General features: G+C 43.1%; 1 protein-coding gene across 3 annotated transcripts in view; it reads right to left on the minus strand.

Annotated features, from left to right (window-relative positions):
- LOC135521911 (uncharacterized) overlaps window positions 1–9,446 on the minus strand; it is a 51,217-nt gene extending 41,771 nt beyond the window's left edge. For all 3 annotated transcript variants that reach the window (XM_064947720.1, XM_064947719.1, XM_064947718.1), the window contains exon 1: window positions 9,325–9,446. In XM_064947720.1, the coding sequence (XP_064803792.1) occupies window positions 9,325–9,352 (28 nt within the window). In that variant the 5' untranslated portion in view covers window positions 9,353–9,446. The remainder of the gene's footprint in view (window positions 1–9,324) is intronic.
- Between the last annotated feature and the right edge of the window lie 2,844 nt (window positions 9,447–12,290).

A 12,290-nucleotide genomic window follows, 5' to 3' on the forward strand; every position in this document is an offset into this window, starting at 1 on the left:
TAATGTAGGTATCAACACCACTGGTGGTACAGTATAGTGATGTGGTATAATGTAGGTATCAACACCACTGGTGGAACAGTATAGTGATGTGGTATAATGTAGGTATCAACACCACTGGTGGTTACAGTACAGTGATTTGGTATAATGTAGGTATCAACACCACTGGTGGTACAGTATAGTGATGTGGTATAATGTAGGTATCAACACCACTGGTGGAACAGTATAGTGATGTGGTATAATGTAGGTATCAACACCACTGGTGGAACAGTATAGTGATGTGGTATAATGTAGGTATCAACACCACTGGTGGTACAGTATAGTGATGTGGTATAATGTAGGTATCAACACCACTGGTGGTACAGAATAGTGATTTGGTATAATGTAGGTATCAACACCACTGGTGGAACAGTATAGTGATGTGGTATAATGTAGGTATCAACACCACTGGTGGAACAGTACAGTGATTTGGTATCATGTAGGTATCAACACCACTGGTGGTACAGAATAGTGATGTGGTATAATGTAGGTATCAACACCACTGGTGGTACAGTATAGTGATGTGGTATAATGTAGGTATCAACACCACTGGTGGTACAGAATAGTGATGTGGTATAGATATCAACACCACTGGTGGTACAGTATAGTGATTTGGTATAATGTAGGTATCAACACCACTGGTGGTACAGAATAGTGATGTGGTATAGATATCAACACCACTGGTGGTACAGTATAGTGATTTGGTTTAATGTAGGTATCAACACCACTGGTGGTACAGTATAGTGATTTGGTATACTTTACAAATCAACACCTCTAGTTGTACAGAATCATCAATCAGTTAGCAGGCTATTTATCAGGTGCTTACTAAGAACTGACATTGCATATGTAACCAATGTGAAATGGCTGGCTAGTTAGCGGGGAGCGCACTAATAGCGTTTCAATCGGTGACGTCACTCGCTCTGAGACCTTGAAGTAGTGGTTCCCCTTGCTCTGCAAGGACCCCGGCTTTTGTGGTGAGATGGGTAACGATGCTTCGAGGGTGGCTGTTGTCGATGTGTGCAGAGGGTCCCTGGTTCGAGCCCAGGTAGGGGCGAGGAGAGGGACGGAAGCTATACCGTTACACATACAGACCTGCATGAGCCTTGCTCCAGTGTGTAGTTACTCTGGTCTTACTCCAGTGTGTAGATACTCTGGTCTTACTCCAGTATTTAGATACTCTGGTCTTACTCCAGTGTGTAGATACTCTGGTCTTACTCCAGTGTGTAGATACTCTGGTCTTACTCCAGTGTGTAGATACTCTGGTCTTACTCCTGTGTGTAGATACTCTGGTCTTACTCCAGTGTGTAGATACTCTGGTCTTACTCCAGTGTGAAGATACTCTGGTCTTACTCCAGTATGTAGATTCTCTGGTCTTACTCCAGTGTGTAGATACTCTGGTCTTACTCCAGTGTGAAGATACTCTGGTCTTACTCCAGTATGTAGATTCTCTGGTCTTACTCCAGTGTGTAGATACTCTGGTCTTACTCCAGTATGTAGATTATCTGGTCTTACTCCAGTGTGTAGATACTCTGGTCTTACTCCAGTGTGTAGATACTCTGGTCTTACTCCAGTGTGTAGATACTCTGGTCTTACTCCAGTGTGTGGATACTCTGGTCTTACTCCAGTGTGTAGATACTCTGGTCTTACTCCAGTGTGTAGATACTCTGGTCTTACTCCAGTGTGAAGATACTCTGGTCTTACTCCAGTATGTAGTTACTCTGGTCTTACTCCAGTGTGTAGATACTCTGGTCTTACTCCAGTATGTAGATACTCTGGTCTTACTCCAGTGTGTAGATACTCTGGTCTTACTCCAGTATGTACATGCTCTGTCTTGCTCCAGTGTGTAGATACTCTGGTCTTACTCCAGTGTGTAGATACTCTGGTCTTACTCCAGTGTGTAGATACTCTGGTCTTACTCCAGTGTGTAGATACTCTGGTCTTACTCCTGTGTGTAGATACTCTGGTCTTACTCCAGTGTGTAGATACTCTGGTCTTACTCCAGTGTGAAGATACTCTGGTCTTACTCCAGTATGTAGATTCTCTGGTCTTACTCCAGTGTGTAGATACTCTGGTCTTACTCCAGTGTGAAGATACTCTGGTCTTACTCCAGTATGTAGATTCTCTGGTCTTACTCCAGTGTGTAGATACTCTGGTCTTACTCCAGTATGTAGATTCTCTGGTCTTACTCCAGTGTGTAGATACTCTGGTCTTACTCCAGTGTGTAGATACTCTGGTCTTACTCCAGTGTGTAGATACTCTGGTCTTACTCCAGTGTGTAGATACTCTGGTCTTACTCCAGTGTGAAGATACTCTGGTCTTACTCCAGTATGTAGATACTCTGGTCTTACTCCAGTGTGTAGATACTCTGGTCTTACTCCAGTGTGTAGATACTCTGTCTTACTCCAGTATGTAGATTCTCTGGTCTTACTCCAGTGTGTAGATACTCTGTTCTTACTCCAGTGTGTAGATACTCTGGTCTTATTGCAGTATGTAGATGCTCTGTCTTACTCCAGTATGTAGATACTCTGTCTTACTCCAGTGTGTAGATACTCTGGTCTTACTGCAGTATGTAGATACTCTGGTCTTACTGCAGTATGTAGATGCTCTGTCTTACTCCAGTATGTAGATGCTCTGTCTTACTCCAGTATGTAGATACTCTCTCTTACTCCAGTGTGTAGATACTCTAGTCTTACTCCAGTGTGTAGATACTCTGGTCTTACTCCAGTATGTAGATTCTCTGGTCTTAATCCAGTGTATAGATACTCTAGTCTTACTCCAGTATGTAGATTCTCTGGTCTTAATCCAGTGTGTAGATACTCTAGTCTTTCTCCAGTATGTAGATTTTCTGGTCTTACTCCAGTGTGTAGATACTCTGGTCTTACTCCAGTATGTAGATTCTCTGGTCTTACTCCAGTGTGTAGATACTCTGGTCTTACTCCAGTGTGTAGATACTCTGGTCTTACTCCAGTGTGTAGATACTCTGGTCTTACTCCAGTGTGTAGATACTCTGGTCTTACTCCAGTGTGAAGATACTCTGGTCTTACTCCAGTATGTAGATACTCTGGTCTTACTCCAGTGTGTAGATACTCTGGTCTTACTCCAGTGTGTAGATACTCTGTCTTACTCCAGTATGTAGATTCTCTGGTCTTACTCCAGTGTGTAGATACTCTGTTCTTACTCCAGTGTGTAGATACTCTGGTCTTATTGCAGTATGTAGATGCTCTGTCTTACTCCAGTATGTAGATACTCTGTCTTACTCCAGTGTGTAGATACTCTGGTCTTACTGCAGTATGTAGATACTCTGGTCTTACTGCAGTATGTAGATGCTCTGTCTTACTCCAGTATGTAGATGCTCTGTCTTACTCCAGTATGTAGATACTCTCTCTTACTCCAGTGTGTAGATACTCTAGTCTTACTCCAGTGTGTAGATACTCTGGTCTTACTCCAGTATGTAGATTCTCTGGTCTTAATCCAGTGTATAGATACTCTAGTCTTACTCCAGTATGTAGATTCTCTGGTCTTAATCCAGTGTGTAGATACTCTGGTCTTACTCCAGTGTGAAGATACTCTGGTCTTACTCCAGTATGTAGATTCTCTGGTCTTACTCCAGTGTGTAGATACTCTGGTCTTACTCCAGTGTGAAGATACTCTGGTCTTACTCCAGTATGTAGATTCTCTGGTCTTACTCCAGTGTGTAGATACTCTGGTCTTACTCCAGTATGTAGATTCTCTGGTCTTACTCCAGTGTGTAGATACTCTGGTCTTACTCCAGTGTGTAGATACTCTGGTCTTACTCCAGTGTGTAGATACTCTGGTCTTACTCCAGTGTGTAGATACTCTGGTCTTACTCCAGTGTGAAGATACTCTGGTCTTACTCCAGTATGTAGATACTCTGGTCTTACTCCAGTGTGTAGATACTCTGGTCTTACTCCAGTGTGTAGATACTCTGTCTTACTCCAGTATGTAGATTCTCTGGTCTTACTCCAGTGTGTAGATACTCTGTTCTTACTCCAGTGTGTAGATACTCTGGTCTTATTGCAGTATGTAGATGCTCTGTCTTACTCCAGTATGTAGATACTCTGTCTTACTCCAGTGTGTAGATACTCTGGTCTTACTGCAGTATGTAGATACTCTGGTCTTACTGCAGTATGTAGATGCTCTGTCTTACTCCAGTATGTAGATGCTCTGTCTTACTCCAGTATGTAGATACTCTCTCTTACTCCAGTGTGTAGATACTCTAGTCTTACTCCAGTGTGTAGATACTCTGGTCTTACTCCAGTATGTAGATTCTCTGGTCTTAATCCAGTGTATAGATACTCTAGTCTTACTCCAGTATGTAGATTCTCTGGTCTTAATCCAGTGTGTAGATACTCTAGTCTTTCTCCAGTATGTAGATTTTCTGGTCTTACTCCAGTGTGTAGATACTCTGGTCTTACTCCAGTATGTAGATTCTCTGGTCTTACTCCAGTGTGTAGATACTCTGGTCTTACTCCAGTGTGTAGATACTCTGGTCTTACTCCAGTGTGTAGATACTCTGGTCTTACTCCAGTGTGTAGATACTCTGGTCTTACTCCAGTGTGAAGATACTCTGGTCTTACTCCAGTATGTAGATACTCTGGTCTTACTCCAGTGTGTAGATACTCTGGTCTTACTCCAGTGTGTAGATACTCTGTCTTACTCCAGTATGTAGATTCTCTGGTCTTACTCCAGTGTGTAGATACTCTGTTCTTACTCCAGTGTGTAGATACTCTGGTCTTATTGCAGTATGTAGATGCTCTGTCTTACTCCAGTATGTAGATACTCTGTCTTACTCCAGTGTGTAGATACTCTGGTCTTACTGCAGTATGTAGATACTCTGGTCTTACTGCAGTATGTAGATGCTCTGTCTTACTCCAGTATGTAGATGCTCTGTCTTACTCCAGTATGTAGATACTCTCTCTTACTCCAGTGTGTAGATACTCTAGTCTTACTCCAGTGTGTAGATACTCTGGTCTTACTCCAGTATGTAGATTCTCTGGTCTTAATCCAGTGTATAGATACTCTAGTCTTACTCCAGTATGTAGATTCTCTGGTCTTAATCCAGTGTGTAGATACTCTAGTCTTACTCCAATATGTAGATTCTCTGGTCTTAATCCAGTGTATAGATACTCTAGTCTTACTCCAGTGTGTAGATACTCTGGTCTTACTCCAGTATGTCGATTCTCTAGTCTTACTCCAGTGTGTAGATACTCTGGTCTTACTCCAGTATGTAGATTCTCTAGTCTTACTCCAATGTGTAGATACTCTGTCTTACTCCAGTGTGAAGATACTCTAGTCTTATTGCAGTATGTAGATACTCTGGTCTTACTCCAGTATGTAGATGTTCTGTCTTACTCCAGTGTGTAGATACTCTGTCTTACTCCAGTGTGTAGATACTCTGCCTTACTCCCGTGTGTAGATACTCTGTCTTGCTCCAGTGTGTAGATATTTTATTCCTCTGCCTCCTCCTGTTGATCTGTGGTTGGCAGGGAGGACTGCAGCTGAGGAGACTGATCAATACTGGACACTAAACCCATTCTCACCCAGGACAAACACTGTTGCCACACCCAGGCAGGCAGGCCTACACACCACGCTGCTCTCTCCAGCTCTTTACACTGCAGTATCAGCAGCACACACTCACTTATTCACTAAATCAAGTGTTAAACAACAGCTTAGAAGAACCCTAGCCTAAATTCAGTCACCATGGTGGTCAAAATTGTAGGACAAAAACATTGCCATAGTTACAACATGCTTGACATTTAAGAATGATTCTGTTTTTCACATTTCCTGACATTTAATCATTGTAAAAAAATCCCTGTTTTAGGTCATTTAGGAACCCCACTTTATTTTAAGAATGTGAAATGTCAGAATAATAGTAGAGAGAATGATTTATTTCAGCTTTTATTTCTTTCATCACATTCCTAGTGGGTCAGAAGTTTACATTGACTCAATTAGTATTTGGTAGCATTGTTGCATGCAAATGTTTCGGGTAGCCTTGCACAAGCTCCCCACAATAAGTTGGGTGAATTTTGGCCCATTCCTCCTGACAGAGCTAGTGTAACTGAGTCAGGTTTGTAGGACTACTTGCTTGAACACACTTTTTCAGTTCTGCCCACAAATTTTCTAAATGATTGAGGTCAGGGCTTTTGATGGCCACTCCAATACCTTGAGTTTCTTGTCCATAAGCCATTTGGAAGTATGCTTGGGGTCATTGTTAATTTGGAATACCCATTTGCGACCAAGCTTTAACTTCCTGACTGATGTCTTGAGATGTTGCTTCAATATATCCACATCATTTTCCGACCTCATGATGCCATCTATTTTGTGAAGTGCACCAGTCCCTCCTGCAGCAAAGCACCCCACAACGTGCTTCACGGTTGGGAAGCATCCCCCTTTTTCCTCCAAACATAACGATAGTCATTATGGCCAAACAGTTCTATTTTTGTTTCATCAGACCAGAGGATATTTCTCCAAAAAGCACGATCTTTGTCCCCATGTGCAGTTGCAAACCGTAGTCTGGCTTTTTTATGGCGGTTTTGGAGCAGTGGCTTCTTCCTTGCTGAGCAGCCTTTCAGGTTATGTTGATATAGGACTCGTTTTACTGCGGATATAGATACTTTTGTACCTGTTTCCTCCAGCATCTTCACAAGGTCCTTTGCTGATGTTCTGGGATTGATTTTCACTTTTCGCACCAAAGTACGTTCATCTCTAGGAGACAGAACGCGTCTCCTTCCTGGGCGTTATTACAGCTGCATGGTCCCATGGTGTTTATACTTGCGTACTATTGTTTGTACAGATGAATGTGGTAACTTCAGGTGTTAGGAAATTGCTCCCATGGATGAACCAGACTTGTGGAGGTCTACAATTATTTTCTGAGGTCTTGGCTGATTTCTTTTGATTTTCCCATGATGTCAAGCAAAGAGGCATTGAGTTTGAAGCTAGGCCTTGAAATACACCCACAGATACACCTTCAATTGAGTCAAATGATATCAATTAGCCTATCAGAAATATCTAAAGACATGAAATCATTTTCTGGATGTTTCCAAGCTGTTTAAAGGCACAGTGTTTAAAAGCACATACTTAGTGTATGTAAACTTCTGACCCACTGGAGTTGTGATACAGTGAATTATAAGTGAAATAATCTGTCTGTAAACAATTGTTTGAAAAATTATTTGTGTCATGCACAAAGTAGATGTCCTAACCGACTTGCCAAACTATAGTTAACAAGAAATTTGTGGAGTGGTTGAAAAACGAGTTTTAATGACTCCTACCTAAATGTATGTCAACTTCCGACTTCAACTGTATATCCATGGAGATACAATTCAATCACTTGTTAATAATCAAACTTCTAATTCTATGTGTATAGCGCTAGTTTAACACAGTTATCATGGCTTCATTATTCACCTCACACCCGCTGCCAGCTGGTTTACATTCTAGACATCAACTCATTCTACAATGTCTTTCATCCTTTGGATACTTCATGTGTTGTTATCTCTAGTTCGCAGTTATTTCTAAAGGGGGAGCACCTCACTCACTCACCACCATTTCACACAGCTGACCTCAATACCACAGCTGGGGTCAATTCCATTTCAGTTCAGGCAGTTTAAATAATGATAATAGTGGGCAGCTTTAAATTTGTTAACTGTATTTCAAGTAATTTCCTGCTGAATTTAAATGGAATTGATCCCATCCTTGTTCACCTCTAACCTACCTGTGTCCTTCAGCCATTCAAAACTACTAGGTACTGTACCTCAGTGCTGAGAAAGACTACTACAATACTAATATCACTTCAAGTAAGTAGCCTCTAGTATGTCTAGAGGTTTTTGCTTAAAGGGAAAATCCACTCAAAAATTACATTTTGCTGTTCTTTTCAGTAGTCCACTGTTGATACAGTCCGAGTTTTCAAGCGATTGGACTTTCAAGAAGCAACGTGTCACCAGCCACATCATCATGCTGTACTGAGTGTTCATGAATCATTATGTATTGAACGTTCGTTTGTGATTGTACAAAGTGGATGACAAATATTTCACAATGCACGTTATGTAAGTACTTTAGGCCTATATTTAAATCCAAAGTAAACCCGATGTACACATGTTGCACACAGAACAGACCAATGCAGTCCTCATCTATAGACTACTGGGACATCCTCCTCTGTTTTTCTGTAGCATATCACAATCACCTTGTTGTTGATGTTTCCTATTGAAGATGCTACTGTACACATTAATCATTTCATATTCTCATTCTGTACATACATTATATGATTTCTGAGGTGTGTTTACCTTTAATCGTATGCATTATTGTTTACTACCTCGCCCCCCCCCCCACCCTGACTCCTCAGCAGTCCTGACGTTGATTTACCTAAAGTGTCACAGATGGGTATTGTCCAGGACAATCCCAACCTGAATAGCCCTCCATGCAATCCCATACACTCTTTCCCTCACGTATTCCCCTCCCTCTCCCCCTCTCCATCTCAACCCCTCCCTCCATCTCCCCTCCTCTTTGCCTGCAATACAATTCAGCATGTCTTCCCTCTCTCTGCCTGCCTCTCTCACTCCAGCCCACCTCATCTCTCTTTCTCTCTCTATTTATACACATAATACTACACTACACAGTAGAATATTCCCCTCTTTTCCCTCTCCTTCTCTTGCTTCATCTATCTTTCCCCCTCCTTCTCTTCCCTTATCTATCTCTCCCTCTGTGAACAGCAACTGTCATAGCATTTTCAATCTGCCTCCCCCGTCTCCTCCGCTCCATCCTTCTCTCTCTTTCCCTCCCACACACACATATACTCTGCCAGGCATCATCCTGAATCAAGGCAGGAGAAGAGGGTGGGATGGAGGGAGGGAGGGAGGGAGAATGCACACACTCAGCAGCGCATTTTAACACATATTGTCTCTGACATCTTGGCCAAACGTGAATTGTCAAGCCCCATCTAAACAGTGACGTGGTTACCATCCACCCCCTTCTTCATCCCGCGGTCCTCACAGCCTATTCACACACACACACACACACACACACACACACACACACACACACACACACACACACACACACACACACACACACACACACACACACACACACACACACACACACACACACACACACACAGTACGTAACAGCAGCAAGCAGGACCCCTGTCCCCTCACCCAAGTCGCAGCCCCCAGCCCCAACCACAGCCCCCAGCCCCAACCACAGCCCCCAGCCCCAACCACAGCCCCCAGCCCCAACCACAGCCCCCAGCCATAAGGGAAGAATAGCAGGTCTTACTGAGTCTCCGTGAGCCGATGCATCCCATGGTGTATTCACAAAGGCCCTGGATACAAGCAAGGAAGCGTTACCCTGACACCATACATTCTCTCTCTCTATCTCACGCTTCTCTCTCTTCCTCGCTTCGCTCTCACTCGCTGTCCTGCACACTGTCTCTCCCTCCCTCTCTGGCTCTCTCTCTCTTCTGCGCTTGCTCGCTCAGTCTCTCTCCCTCTCTCTTTACCAGTGCAGTGAGAGTCTTATACGATCCCGTTAGTAAGTTAGTATGACTGAGAGAGACAGCTTTTAGTTAAATATGGAAGAGTGATATCATTACTATTACTAAGACTACTACTATTGCTATAACTATAACTTGTATTATTACTATTATTATCATCAACATGTGTTGACATTGTTAACATTATTATTACCATAATCGTATTATATCTGTATTATATCTGTAGTGAAATCCAAGAGATATGGTGAATAGGCAAGGGAAGCATCATATTATTGACAGGCAATACTCTTGTCCATTAGCCTGTGAAGGGCAATGTGTTGAATGCTGTGGCTTGTAGCCATACCATTAGAGGTTCAATAGCAGGGGACTGAGTGGTGGGCTTTGTCATCATTGTCATTGTTGTGGATATAACTGCACTGCTGTAATATTGGAGCTCTAATACGGGGTTTTCTCTCTGTCTCCCTCTCCTGTGCACGAGCTGCCTAACAATGCACTGCAGCGGTTTCCCAGCCCCTCTACCCATCCTTCTCTCCCCCGCTCTATGTCACACTCACACTCTCAAATAACACACACACACACACACCACACACACACACACCACACACACACACACGCACACCGCACGCATGCACGCACACACACACACACACACACACACACATACACACCACACATACACACCACACACACACACACACACACACACACACACACACACACACACATCACAGACACACACATACACACCACGCACACACACACACACACACACACACACACACACATACACACCACACACACACACACCACGCACACACACACACACACACACCACACACACACACACTGCACGCATGCACGCACACACACACACACACACACACACACACACACACACACACACACACACACACACACACACATACACACACACACATACACATGCACACACACACCACACACACCACACACACACACATACACACCACACACACACACACACACACCACGCACACACACACACACACCACACACACACACACCGCACGCATGCACGCACACACACACACATACACATACACATGCACACACACACACCACACACACCACACACACATACACACACACACACACACACACACACACACACACACACACACACACACCACACACACCACACACACATACACACACACACACACACACACACACACACACACACATACACACCACACACACACACACACACACACACCACGCACACACACACACACACACACACCACACACACCGCACGCATGCACGCACACACACACACACACACACACACACACACACACACACACACACACCACACACACACACACACACACACACACACACACACACACACACACACACACACACACACACACACACACACACACACACACACACACACACACACACACACACACACACAAGAATCATGACAAAACACAGGAGGGTATTCCTTCAGCATCAAAGCTCTCCAAAGCCTTTGCTCTGTGTCATCCCTCTCTCCATCGGTCCTATTCTCTGTCATCTCTCTCTCTCATCTCCCTCCTTCTCTCTCTTGATTTAGCTCTCTCTGTATTCTCTCCATTTATTCTCTCTCCCTCCCCCTCTCTGTTTTTCCCTCCCTCTCCTCCTCTTACCATCCCTCTCTCTCACTCTTCCCCTCCCCTCCATCCCCCTCTTTCCTAGTGACAAAAACAATGAGAGGAGTGGCCTCATTATCTGCACCCATCTATCTCTCTCATCTCATCTGACCTGCATACACCTCCCACCAAATCTAAAGCCCCTATCAATTCAATTTCAATTTAAGGGCTTTATTTGCATGGGAAAGATATGTTAACATTGCCAAAGCAAGTGAAGTAGATAATAAACCAAAGTGAAATAAACAATACAAATTAACAGTAAACATTAAACTCACAGAAGTTTCAAAAGAATAAAGACAATTCAAAGTAAAATGATGTATATATACAGTGTTGTAACGATGTGCAAATAGTTAAAGTACAAAAGGGAAAATATATAAGCATAAATATGGGTTGTATTTACAATGGTGTTTGTTCTCCACTGGTTGCCCTTTTCTTGTGGCAACAGGTCACAGATCTTGCTGCTGTGATGGTACACTGTGGTATTTCACCCAGTAGATATGGGAGTTTATCAAAATCGGTTTTGTTTGCAAATTATTTTTGGATCTGTGTAATCAGAGAGTAATATGTGTCTCTAATATGGTCATACATTTGGCAGGAGGTTAGGAAGTGCAGCTCAGTTTCCACCTCATTTTATGAGCAGTGTGCACATAGCCTGTCTTCTCTTGAGAGCCAGGTCTGCCTATGGCAGCCTTTCTCAATAGCAAGGCTATGCTCACTGACTCTGTACATAGTCAAAGCTTTCCTTAAGTTTGGGTCAGTCACAGTGATCAGGTATTCTACCACTGTGTACTCTCTGTTTAGGGCCAAATAGCATTCTAGTTTTCTCTGTTTTTTTGTTAATTCTTTCCAGTGTCAAGTAATTATATTTGGTTGGGTCAAATTGTGTTGCTGTCTTGGGGCTCTGTGGGGTCTGTTTGCTTAGGGGACTATTCTCCAGGTTCATCTCTCTGTAGGTGATGTCTTTGTTATGGAAGGTTTGGGAATCGCTTCCTTTTAGGTGATTGTAGAATTGAATGGCTCTTTTCTGGATTTGGATAATTAGCGGGTATCAGCCTAATTCTGCTCTGCTT

This window comes from Oncorhynchus masou, chromosome 30 (genome assembly GCF_036934945.1).
Source record: "Oncorhynchus masou masou isolate Uvic2021 chromosome 30, UVic_Omas_1.1, whole genome shotgun sequence".
Taxonomy (NCBI): domain Eukaryota; kingdom Metazoa; phylum Chordata; class Actinopteri; order Salmoniformes; family Salmonidae; genus Oncorhynchus; species Oncorhynchus masou.